At 39.9% G+C, this 13,749-nt stretch overlaps 1 protein-coding gene across 4 annotated transcripts in view; it reads right to left on the reverse strand.

The window, feature by feature from the left end:
* creb1b (cAMP responsive element binding protein 1b) overlaps nucleotides 1-13,749 on the reverse strand; it is an 88,166-nt gene that overhangs the window by 40,893 nt on the left and 33,524 nt on the right. For 3 of the 4 annotated variants that reach the window (XM_072578584.1, XM_072578582.1, XM_072578583.1), the window contains one exon: nucleotides 9,125-9,241. The exons of the other annotated variant lie outside the window; for it this stretch is intronic. In XM_072578584.1, the coding sequence (XP_072434685.1) occupies nucleotides 9,125-9,229 (105 nt within the window). In that variant the 5' untranslated portion in view covers nucleotides 9,230-9,241. The remainder of the gene's footprint in view (nucleotides 1-9,124; nucleotides 9,242-13,749) is intronic. 4 annotated transcript variants of the gene reach the window in all.

Raw genomic sequence — 13,749 nt, forward strand, 5'->3', positions numbered from 1 at the left:
TAGTGAAATTGAGGCTCTGGTTAAGAAAAAGGAGGCATATGACAGGTATAGACAGTTGCAATCAAATGAATTCCTAGAGTAGTATAAAGGCAGGAGGAATACAATTCAGAGGAAAATCAGGAGGGTAAAAAGGGGACATGAGATAGCTTTGGTAAATAGAGTTACAGAGAATCCAAAAGGGATTCTATAACATATTTTGGGCAAAAGTGTAACTAGGGGGAGAATAGGGCCCCATAAAGGTCAATATGGCTGTGTGTGTGTGGAACCACAGGAGATAAATGAGATACTAAATGAAAATTTTACATTAGTATTAACTGTAGAGGACATTGAAGCTAGGGAAGTTGGGAAATAAATAGTCATGTCCAACACTAAAGGATAGAGGCTTAAGATGAGAGAAGATAGATTTTAAAAGGACTGGAAGGATAACATTTTTATACAGAGTGGTGTGTGTATGGAGCGAGCTGCCAAAGGAAGTGGTGGAGGAGGGTACAATTACAACATTTAAAAAGATATCTGGATGGATATGTTAATAGGAATAGTTTAGAGGGATAACGGACCAAATTCTGGCAAGTGGGACTAGGTCAGTTGGCAAAGTCTGATTGGCATAGATATGTTGGACCAAAGAGTCTGTTTCCATGCAGTATGACAATTATAAAGCAGAGTCAGCGTGGCTTCATGAAACAGAAATCATGCATCCAAAATTCCCAATGTATTGGAATTCTTTGAGGTGGTAACAAACAGGGTAGACAAAAGGGTAGCAGTGGAAAGAATACAGAAGGTATTTGGTAGGATACCACACATTTGGCTACTCAATATTAACAAAGCCCATTGCACTGGAGGCAGTATAATAAGAATGGATAGAGGTTTGGCAAACTAGTACAAAATAAAGTTGGGAGCATTTTCAGGATGGCAAGTTGTAAATTAGAGTGCCAAAGGGACTGGTGCTGGGTGCATATATAATGACTTGTATACTGTAGTCAACTTTGCAGGTGACAAAAACAGGTAGGAAAACGAGTAGTGTGGATAATCAAGTGGACAAAAACTTGGCAGATGAAATATATAGTGAATATGAAGTTATGCACTTTGGCAGGAATAACAGGAGCTGAATATTATATAAATGGAGAAAGACTGGAGAAAGTATACAGCAGAGGCATCTGAGAAGCCTCATACATAAATCATAAAATTCCAACATACAACTTCAGCAGGTAATTGGAAAGGCAAATGAAATGCTGGCCTTTATTTCAAGGGGAACAGTTTGAGAAAATAGGGAGGTCTAGCTAAAACTATTCAGGACACTAGTGAGACCACAATTGGAATACTGTGAACAACTGTATTGGACACCTTACCAAAAGGAAAATTATAATGGGATTCAGGGCAGTATGCTACTCAGAGAAAGTATGCTAGGCTATTCTCATGTATGGAGGGATCTTCTTATAAGAAGAGGTAGATTGGTTTGGAATTGTGTGCACTGAAATTTAGATGAGACAACGTTACTGAAACACACAAGATCATTAGAGGATTTGAAGGGATAAATGAGGAAAGGTTGGCTTTCCTTGCACAATAGTCGAGCACTAGAAGCATAATTTCACAATAAGAGGGTGTGCATTTAGAGCAGGAATGAGGAAGAATTTTTTTCTCTTAGAGTGTGGTGATTACACAGACCTCTTTACATCCAGAGAACTATAGAAGCCAGGTTGTTAAATATCTTCAAAACGGAGATAGAAAGATTTTTAATCAGTAAAGGAATCAAGGGTAATGGGGAAAAAGACAGGCAAAATGGTCTTGAGGATTATCAGGATCAGCCATGTCGTCGTATGGTCTCAGGGCATCAAATATGCACATAACATGGCTCAGAGCAAGGTAGTAACTAGGAAGGGAAAGGGAGTCAGTGGTGAAGGTAGACTGCTTGTGGCAGGGCCAATGAGCATGGCTTCAATCCTTTAAATGTGTGGCTGGAGGAATTTGTCTATCTTCCAAGACTGGGTGTTAGACAGGTATCTGACAGCTCAGACAAAAGAAGGGTCAATAAAAACAGTGCTGTAGTATGGGCTGCATATGGGGTGGCACAATGGTGAGCACTGCTGCCTCACAGCGCCAGGGAGCCAGGTTCAATTCCACCCTCAGGCAACTGTGTGTGTGAAGTTTGCACATTCTCATTTCTGCTAGAGTTTCTTCAGAGTGCTCCACTTTCCCCCTACAGTCCAAAGATGTGCAGGTCAAGTAGATTGGCCATGCTAAACTACCCATATTGTCCAGGGATGTTCAGGCTAGGTGGGTTATCCATGGGAAGTGCAGGGTTACAGGGCTAGGGTAGGGTGGGTTGCTCTTCAGAGGGTCAGTGTGGACTTGATTGGGAGAATGGTCTGCTTCTATACTGGAGGGATTCCAAGATTTGATGTTGAAATTGTCAATTAAAAATGGGAAAGGACAGGACCATGAATGTTTGATGGGGAACTCAGATGTGATGCTGAGAGTTGGGAAATAGATGCCTTTGAGATACACAAGCTGGCTACAACTTAGAATTGAAACAAGTTAGAGCAGCAATACAAAACAGGGCAATGACTGAGCCAGATTGGTGGCAGACAGTTTGGTTATCTGTGTCAAAGACTGCAGAAGTAACATGGGGCAATAATATAATACAGTCAAAAACATTTATTTCGACCACTTTGAACCAGAAGTAACTTCATCCAAAAGCATTTAGCCCAAACTTGTGAGCGTAGTAACTCATCCAAGGAGGAAGTAACTTCATCCAAAAAGAGATTCTAGCACTAAGTGGCACAAATCTAGAAGGTGATAACACATTCAAGGACAGGGGGAAAAAAAAAGAGGAGTCAGAAAGACAGGGAAAAAAGGAGGCAGAGATGAGTTCTTTTGAGTAGCGTTTGTTCTGAGGAGGGAGAAGTGGGGATTTCAAAAATAAAATCTCCATTTACAAAAGGCAATCTGATTTCAAAAAATTATTTGCTCCTGTTTTAAAAGAGGGGCCAAAGACACACAAGAAGTGCATAATGAAAATGGGAATATATATGGTAACACAGAATTTACTGAGACTAGCAACAGGTCGTCTGGTACAGCAAGACTTCACACCACTGAGACACAAATTTAGATTCAAGATCTTGAGGACAATCAGTAAACATTTGGATCAATAATGCCTTTTAGATTTGAACTAATGAGGTATTATAAACAAAGAAACAATTTAATATCAGTGTAGAAGAATAAAACGAAAACAAATAAGAGTTGGTGTATAGCTTCTTTACACAATTTTGACTAATTATTAAAGAAGAATATTTTATATCCTGAGCTTCTTAACCTCAGGATATCCTGAAGTGCTTTCACAGCCAATGATCTGCCTTTAGAGTAATCACTGGTGTAATGTAGGGAAAAGCAACTGTCAATTAATTCAGAGAAGAGAAAAAAAAGAACACTGAAGGGAAAAGAATTTTTTTGCAGGAAAATAAACAAGTTTGAAGTGAGAATGAGGAATAAATAAGGAGGAGCTGGATGCCATCAGCATACACATGAAAGTTGGTCCTATGTCCATGGATGATGTTGACCCAAGATATACGAATGGCACCATCGAGTAGAACCTTGGACTGAGGGCAGCGATTGTTTGTCATCAATTGTACTGTCACTAACACCAGACTGGGATGCTAGAGATATGATTGTACCACTCTTGCTTGTACAATCTGATTGACATGGGAAATGGAAGAGTGCAATTGGAAGAGGATGACGAATGATAACGTATCTCATGTCCTAGCAGACAAAATCTTGCCCTTTCATGGCTAGGCTTATCCATACAATAGAATGATACTCCATCTTGAAGCATTGCTCCATGACATATAGCTTGAAACTTTCATGAGGGCACATGATGGCTATGAAGCATTCAAAAGTGTAACTATATTTTGAAAAAAATAATAGAGAATGGACCAATGCCACCACTAAAAACTGCATAGCTCCAGATGTACAAATTACATCTTTGCTTTAAGAGACAGAAAGTCTCAAGCACCAGTGCTTGAGACTGCAATTCAACAGTGAGGATCATGGAGTAATTAACACCAAAGATTGAGAGGAGGTAAAGGTTGTCCAAAAGGTTAACAAAGGACCAATTTGCAGTAGCACTTCTTTTCTTTCAGTTAGTGATGAATTATGGACAGGTTGTCCTGTTTCATGCATTAGGAATTGAATGGAGACTGTCCAGATTGGTGATAACAATTTTGATCTCAAACATCTTTTCCTTATCGTCCGAGGTCAATGACCTACACTTTTGTATGGCTCCATGGACAGCATCTCTGGCAAATGAGACTAGATTGTAAGTGATAATGAGATATTTGACAGTGAAGATGATGTTCTTACTTGTAATGCTTATTGTTCACTCAAAACGAAATTTGAATTTATGAGATAGCTTTCACAATCTCAGGATGTGCAAAATGCACTTTATAGCTAGTAAGTACTTCTGTAATGTGCTGGAAATTGTTGATCCTTTAACTTTTCACAATCAAGTTATTGTAGAAAATGGAGCAATATAAACAGGTTGGCTTTGAACTATCATGACAAGTATGCATAATTTGTCTTCTGATGGACAGAGAAATACATGGCAGTGATGACGTTGGCCATGAAGGATTGAATTGATTGAGGGGCTAGGGTAATAAAAATCAATAACCTCTTTCTTTGTATGGAAAATTGACTTGATAAAAAATTGCTTTTGAAAGAACATGGAATCAGTTTCATTAGGGTGTTTCACTTAAAAGGAACCATCTTGGAATACAAAAGACTCCAAACTTCGACCCAAATGGTCTGTCTTCAAATGAATTGGGATCAGATACAAAATAAGTTCTTTACTGGTAAGATGTACATTGGATATCAGTAAATTATGGTGCTTCAAATAACATACTCTCTGGACATGTTGGGTCAATCATTCAGCTGGACACAAATATAGCCTTTTCCATAAACTACATTGCAAAAATGTCTTATGCTTGCTCAAAACAAGCTCATGGACCAGAAATAAAAGTGGTTAATTGCCAATAATTGCTTTTTGGAACAGCTTGTCATGGAGCCCACAAGGGAACAGGCTATTCTGGACCTAGTGCTTTGCAATGAACCAGACTTTATAAAAGATCTTAAAGTAAGGGAACCCTTAGGAAGCAGCGATCATAATATGGTAGAGTTCAGTCTGGAGTTTGAAAGAGAGAAGGCAAAATCGGATGCAATGGTGTTACAGTTAAATAAAGGTAATTATGAGGACATGAGAGAGGAACTGACAAAAATAGACTGGAAGGAGAGGCTTGCAGGGAAGACAGTAGAGCAAAAATGGCATGAGTTTGTAGGTATAATTGAGGACACTGTACAGATGTTCATCCCCAAGAAAAGAAAGATTATCCAGGGAGGGATTAGACAGCCATGGCTGACAAAGGAAGCCAGGAAATGTATTAAAGAAAAAGAGAGATCCTATAAAGTGGCCAAGAGTAATGGGAAATCAGAAGATTGGGAAGGCTACGAAAACAGACAGAGGATAACAAAGAGAGTAATAAGGAGACGATCAAATATGAAGGTAGGCTAGCCAGTAATATTAGAAATGATGGTAAAAGTTTCTTTCAATACATAAGAAACAAACGAGAGGCAAAAATAGACATTGGGCCACTTCAAACTGATGCTGGAAGCCTAGTGATGGGAGATAAGGAAATAGCAGGAGAACTTAACAAGTACTTTGCGTCAGTTTTCACAGTGGAAGACATGAGTAATATCCCAACAATTAAAGGGAGTCAGGGGGCTGAGTTGAGTATGGTTGCCATTACAAAAGAGAAAGTGCTAGAAAAGCTAAAAAGTCTTAAAATTGATAAATCTCCTGGCCCCGATGGGATACATCCTAGAGTTCTAAGAGAGGTAGCTGAGGAAATAGCGGAGGCATTGGTTGAGATCTTTCAAGAGTCACTGGAGTCAGGGAAAGTCCCGGATGATTGAAAGAACGCTGTTGTAACTCCATTGTCAAGAAAGGATCAAGACAAAAGATGGAAAATTATAGGCCAATTAGCCTAACCTCAGTTGTTGGTAAAATTCTAGAATCCATCATTAAGGATGAGGTTTCTAAATTCTTAGAAGAGCAGAGTCTGATTAGAACAAGTCAACATGGATTTAGTAAAGGGAGGTCATGCCTGACAAACCTGTTGGTATTCTTCGAAGAGGTGACAAGTAGGTTAGACCAGGGAAACCCAGTGGACGTTGTCTATCTAGACTTCCAAAAGGCCTTTGATAAGGTGCCACACGGGAGGCTGCTGAGCAAGGTGAAGGCCCATGGTGTTCGAGGTGAGCTACTGGGATGGATTGAGGATTGGCTGTCTGACAGAAGGCAGAGAGTTGGGATAAAAGGTTCTTTTTCAGAATGGCAGCCGGTGACGAGCGGTGTCCCACAGGGTTCAGTGTTGGGGCCACAGCTGTTCGCATTATATATTAATGATCTGGATGAAGGGACTGGGGAAATTCGAGCAAAGTTTGCAGATGATACGAAGTTAGGTGGACAGGCAGGTAGTATTGAGGAAGTGGGGAGGCTGCAGAAGGATCTAGACAGTTTGGGAGAGTGGTCCAGGAAATGGCTGATAGAATTCAACGCGAACAAATGCGAGGTCTTGCACTTTGGCAAAAAGAATAAAAGCACAGACTACTTTCCAAATGGTGAGAAAATTCGTAAAGCCAAAGTACAAAGGGATCTGGGAGTTCTAGTCGAGGATTCTCTAAAGGTCAACATGCAGGTTGATTCTGTGATTAAGAAAGCGAATGCAATGTTGTCACTTATCTCAAGAGGGTTGGAATATAAAAGCACCGTTGTGCTACTGAGACTTTATAAAGCTCTGGTTAGGCCCCATTTGGAGTACTGTGTCCAGTTTTGGTCCCCACACCTCAGGAAGGACATACTGGCACTGGAACGTGTCCAGCGGAGATTCACACGGATGATCCCTGGGATGGTAGGTCTAACATATGAGGAACGGCTGAGGATCCTGGGATTGTATTAGAACATAGAACATAGAACAATACAGTGCAGAACAGGCCCTTCTGCCCTCGATGTTGCACCGACCTGTGAATTAATCTAAGCTCATCCCCCTACACTATCCAATCATCATCCATGTGCTTATTTAAGGATTGTTTAAATCTCCCTAATGTAGCTGAGTTAACTACACTGGAAGGCAGGGCATTCCACACCCGTACCACCTTCTGAGTAAAGAACCTGTCTCTGACATCTGTCTTAAATCTATCACCCCTCAATTTGTAGTTATGCCCCCTCATACAAACTGACATCATGTCCTAGGATAAAGATTTTCACTGTCCAACCTATCTAATCCTCTGATCATCTTGTATGTCTCTATGAAATCCCCTTTTAGCCTTCTTCGCTCCAATGAGAACAGACCCAAGTCTCTTAGCCTTTCCTCATAAGACCTTCCCTCCAGATCAGGCAACATCTGGTAAATCTCCTCTGCACCTTTTCCAATGCTTCCACATTCTTCTGTAATGGGGACCAGAACTGTACACAATATTCCACGTGCGGCCTCACCAGCGTTTTGTATAGTTGCAGCATAATATTGCGGCTCCAGAACTCAATCCCTGTACCAATGAAACTTAACACAACATATGGCTTCTTAACTATCAGCCTGGGTGGCAACTTTCAGGGATCTATGCACATGGACTCCAAGATCCCTCTGCGCATCCACTCTACCAAGAATCTTTCCATTGACCCAGTACTCTGCCTTCCTGTTATTCTTCCCAAAGTGCATCACCTCACATTTATCTGCATTGAACTCCATTTGCCACCTCAACCCAATCCTGCAGTTTATCCAAGTCCCACTGCAACCTGCAACATTCTTCCACACTGTCCACTACTCCACCGACTTTAGTGTCATCTACAAACTTACTAACTAACCCATCCACCTATGCCTGTGTCCAAGTTATTTATAAAAATGACAAACAGCAGTGATCCCAAAACAGATCCTTGTGGCACACCACTAGTAACCAGACTCCAGGCTGAATATTTTCCATCAACCACCACTTACTGCCTTCTTTCAGAAAGCAGTTATGTAATTGAAACTGCTAAATCACCCACAATCCCATGCCTCTGTATTTTTTCCAACAGCCTGCCATGTGGAACCTTATCAAAGTATTCATTGGAGTTTAGAAGATTAAGGGGAGACTTAATAGAGACGTACAAGATAATACATGGCTTGGAAAGGGTGGATGCTAGGAGATTGTTTCCGTTCGGTAAGGAAACTAGGACCCGTGGACACAGTCTTAGAATTAGAGGGGATAAATTCAGAACAGAAATGCGGAAACATTTCTTCAGCCAGAGAGTGGTGGGCCTGTGGAATTCATTGCCGCAGAGCGCAGTGGAGGCCGGGACGCTAAATGTCTTCAAGGCAGAGATTGATAGATTCTTGGTGTCTCGGGGAATTAAGGGCTACGGGGAGAATGCAGGTAAGTGGAGTTGAAGTGCCCATCAGCCATGACTGAATGGCGGAGTGGACTCGATGGGCCAAATGGCCTTACTTCCACTCCTATGTCTTATGGTCTAATAAAGTGCAGTCACTAATGCATAAAAATGCAGGCAATTTGTACCTATAAACAGCAACAAGACAACAACCACATCATGTCTTTTAGTGATATTTATTGAGAAATTAATATTGACCGGGACAGTAGGAAAAACCATCCAAACTTTTCAAACAATTCACACCCGAGAAGGATGTTCATCTTAGTTTAACATCTCATCCAAATAACCAACTTCTGACACCACAACACTTCGTATCTGAATGCATAGCATTCTGACTGAACAATGGCAATTCTATTACTGAGCCTGTTACTGGATCTGCAAGACACAGGAACTTATTTTGATTTTCCTCTCCATAGACGCAAATACTGAAAATGTGACAAAAAGTGGCACTATCACTCTGGCAGTGATTAACAAACTTTCTCAGAGAGGACTTTGAAACTCATTAAGGGAAAGCAGAGTTCCATATGCAATGTACCAGTTAGTTCATCATTCTAAGGCATGTTTGGGAAATCTCAAAAACTAATAAACTGAAACTAGGAATAATGGCGTTATCTGTGGTCTCAATTTGTGTCATTTGTTACGGACATTGAGAAATACCTGCGCAATAGTTGCAAGCTGTGCTTGTGTCGGAACTGCTAGCTGGTGGGTTTCAGTTTCTGAAATTGGAGTGTCACCATGTTGAGCATCTGCACTGGAATCCATTGTTTCCTTTACCTGCAGTACCAGAAAATACAGAATAAGGGCCTGAGAAACACACACTACAGTTGGCAGTACAACATTGGAAAAGCAGGTGCCCACTTCTCATCAGGTTTTTTGGCAAGTTATTTGACAAAATGTGCTGCTTTCTGTTTCTGAAGTTACATTCCAGTAGTTTTTCTTAGGACAGAAAAGGCAATGGTGAGATTAAATAGGTGTTAATGATTTTTGAGAAGATTTGTAGCTCAGGTTGATGATAAGTATCTAAGTTAGCTCTCTGAGCTTGGAGGTTTGTTTTCAGACATTTTGTCACCATACCAGGAAACATCTTCAGTGAGAGTCTCCAGTAAAGTGCTGATGGTATGTCCCAACTCTCTCTTTATAGTTCTTGGTTTCTTAAGGTGGGTGATGTCATTTCTGTATTTTTTAAAAAGGGAAGGTAGGTAGGATCTAGATTGACGTGTTTAGTGATGGAATGCCATACCTCTAACAATTCTCCTGCGTGTCTTTGTTTCACCTGTCCTAGAATGTGTGACTGGGACAACACAAAGTGGTGTCTTTCTTGTTCTGTATGTATGGAAACTAGTGATAGTGGGCTGTGTCTTTTGGCGGTCTTACATTAGTTTCTATACAAAGAAGGACACCACTTTGACTGGGACAACATACATTCTAGGACAGGCAAAACAAAGACACACATGAGAATTCTTAGAGGCATGGCATTCTAACCAAAACACCATCAATAAACCCATCGACTTTCATCCTATCTACCTTGCTTTGAAAAAAACGGAAATAACATAACCCACCTTAAGAAACCAAGACCTATAAATAGAGAGATGAGATACACCACTAGTGCTTCACTGGAGACACTCACTGATGACATTACTTAGTATGGTGATGAAACGTCTGAAAACAAACCTTCAAGCTCAGCGAGCTAACTTACACACTTATTAAATAGGTGCGTTCAAATGATGGGTGGGAAGGAGAACTGAATATAAGAAGGATGTGTGAAACTTTAAACAGTTCAGAAAAGATTTACAAGGATGTTGCCAGGGTTGAAGAGTTTGTGCTATAGGGAGAGACTGAATAGGCTGGGGCCGTTTTCCCTGGAGCGTCGAAGCCTGAGGGGTGACCTTATCGAGGCTTATAAAGTCATGAGAAGCATGGATAGGGTAAATAGAAAAGGTCTTATCCCTGGGTTGGACAAGTCCAGAACTAGAGGCTATAGGTTTAGGGTGAGAGGGGGAGATTTAAAAGTGACTGAAGGGGCAACATTTTCATGTAAAGGGTGGCACATGTATGTTTTGAGCAGCCAGTGGAAATGGAGGAGGCTGGTACAATTACGACATTTAAAGGCATCTGGATGGGTATATGAATAGAAAGGTTAAAGGGATATGGGCCAAGTGCTGGCAACTTGGGACTAGATTAATCTGGTCAGCATGAGCCAAGGAGAAATCGTTACTTTTGACAGGAGAATCAATAACCAGACATTTATTTAACACAACTGGTAAAATAAGGGGAAATGAGATTTCTTTTTAGGTACTGGGTTGTTGCACAATTTGGAATACTTCCTGGAAACAAGTTTAATAGTAATTTACAAAACTTAAAAAAAAATTATTGTATACTTGAAAAATATTTCTGGGTTATGAAGAAAGAAGCAGGGAAACTAATTTAAATAACTTCAATATATTGAACAGATTTGTTTCTTGGGACATGACAGTGGCAGGGTGGGAGTGTAAAGCAAAGAACTGTGCCAACCATGTTGCTGGCATAGAGCTGGTAGTTACAGAGTTGTTCACAGTGAAAGGTTCAGATGTTAAGTGGGAGTCTTTTCTCACAAAAGATTGAATACCTGCATTGCACCATTGTAATAGAATTTATATTCAGTAGATGCACTAATGTATTTTAACTGGACTCGTGACAGTCACATAAATATGCCATATCTAATGAATTTTCTTTAGGACTGCAAACTATAAAGTAAATGGCTGATGAATGTATATAACATACATGCACAAGATTGATATCAGAGTTCTTCTGTCTCAAGTATACTTCAGTTTTTAATTTCACCCTATTTCTGTTTCTCTTTGTGTAAGGTGATGAACTCTCAGGTTTTAATGACTTTTTCATTCGAGTTTCAAGTGACCATCCTGAATATTTGCAGCTTCCATAACAAATATCTCACTGCAATAAAAAAATGAAGGGGTTCATTACGGAGCCATCTCCTTTCACTGGGTATTTTCCAGAATGAGCTGTCGTACCAACATCACTCCCCAACCTCCCTTTTCTATCCCAGAAACAGATGTGGACACAGACACCTACCAATTCTGAGCAGGGCTAGATTGACTCAAATTTTCCTGATTCAGTATCAAGGCAACAAAACCTCAAGCGAAATAACATTTAAGTCAAAACTCATAGGAAAAATTCAATGCTGCAATCTGCTCCTTAAATTTAAATTGTTCTTTGTGAAATGGTATATTCAAAAGGCAGGGTAAACAAAGTAGAACACATTTCCACTGCAATTAAAAGAGAAATCTAATAAGAAACTCAAGATCTAGAGAGTAGGTTAGGGAAATAGAGCGAGAGCAACAGAATATTAATTTGAGATGAGTGTAACAGGAAGGAAGTTGCTGGTGAAAGTCAAGTACCAAGTTTAAAAAGCTACACCATGCTACAATCTCAGGCAGAATTACTTCTCCAACAGATCACAGATTATACGCTGAAAAAGGCTTCACACTGGCTATAAGCAGATCTATGCACAGTACGTTGAAGATTCTTTGGCTTTGTCACTAGTCTATAAAGTGCACAAGTTTAGAATATAACATTCAAATTTGTTTTAAAAAGTGCAAACATGGCTGTTCAATGACAATTCAGTTGTGCATTTCACTTGGGTTGATCTGTAGCATGTACAGAGTTTTGGTGAGTCTTCCAGTACGGACTTCAACATACCAAGCAACACTGCAACATCATGAACACATTTAGTAAGATCCTATGGTAGGAGGCAGAGCTAATTGCAATACCACCACCATCCCCTGAGAGAGACCAGCTGGAACCACAACCTTTCTGATGTCAAGATAATTAACACATGCAGATCTTCTGCTGTCAGATCTTTTACATATCAAAGCAACTCATTTAGCAGCTCTGGCTCTTCAGTCTACACTTTTGGATTGGACTATTACCTTGGACTCCAATAGATTTTCACATAGCTTCCAGCACTTCTCAACTTTTAACTTTTTATGGCCTAAGTGCATACATCCTTTAATATATGGTTCATCTCCAAATAGGTTCTGTTAACATTAGGTTTGCTCAATAAAAGTCTTTTACAATCTCCATATACAGAAAGAAACAGAGCTAGACAAAACCAAAATTGGACTCAATTTTTCTACCTGGATTTGGGATTCACATTTACTGATTATGATAAAAATCAGCTGCAGCAGCAAGGAAGTTGGCTGTGACATTCTTGCTCAGAATAGCAAAATAAAATTCCAATTAGGCACCAAACATCTTGCTCCAAAGAGATAAACTAATTTCTTCAGTTGAAAATACAGACCAAAAATAATGGAATAAGTTCAATGATGAGTTTTTGACAAGGTTTTGCAAACATTGCAAGGAATGTTGCAATCTTTTGATTAAGTAAGTCACTACTTCACTATCAATCTTGCAATCAGAGTTTACTTGCTTATTTATTCAAATGCTTGACAGGACCAATGAGCTCAACTTTTTTTTGAGATAAGGATGATTACACATGTAAAGCTGTGTGTATTTGTGCACAACTAACTTGCTAAAGTATAGCTGTGCATTGCAAGATATCCTGCCAATGCCTTCTATAATTATGGTCGATAAAATGTCAGCTTTCAAAGGAGGTAGACACAATTCTGGAGTTTTAATTTCAAGATTTTAAGAAAGTTGAATGATCCTTTGTTGAAGAGAGGGGAAAAGTGAAAGATTTTGTCTGGAATCTCTTTATTCCACATATCCCATTCAAACTGATGAGATGGGAACTTAATGCAACAAATCAAATGCAGTTGATATTTGAAAGTGAACAGCTACCATTGATGTATCAAAATATGAACAGACTTGCTTTTAACATGAAACACTTCCAAATAAACCTGTTGGACTATAAGCTGGTGTTGAGAGATTTTTAACTTTGCTCTTAACAAGCTGACGGATCTAATGTGAAAACAGTTTAAGTGCAGTCAGCCTTGGCATTTGGGAAATGTGACAACCAATTTGCTAACAGGAAGGTCACCCCCTCCCCCACCCCCCAAAAATCAATGCAATAACAACCAAATAACCTGATTTTTGGCAAGGAATATGTATTGGTTAAGACACCAGGGAGAAGTCCTGGCACTTCAAGTAAACCAATGGGATCTTTAACATCTTGAGAGGAAACAGGTACAGTATCTGGTTTAACATCTCACCTGAAATCAGAAAATCTCCAACAACGCTGTACTCTAAGCACTGAACTGCCAGGGGGTGGGTGGTATTTGATCATCAGTTTCTTGGCCTTGGTGTGCAATTATAATGCAGCC

This window comes from Chiloscyllium punctatum, chromosome 10 (genome assembly GCF_047496795.1).
Source record: "Chiloscyllium punctatum isolate Juve2018m chromosome 10, sChiPun1.3, whole genome shotgun sequence".
Lineage (NCBI taxonomy): Eukaryota > Metazoa > Chordata > Chondrichthyes > Orectolobiformes > Hemiscylliidae > Chiloscyllium > Chiloscyllium punctatum.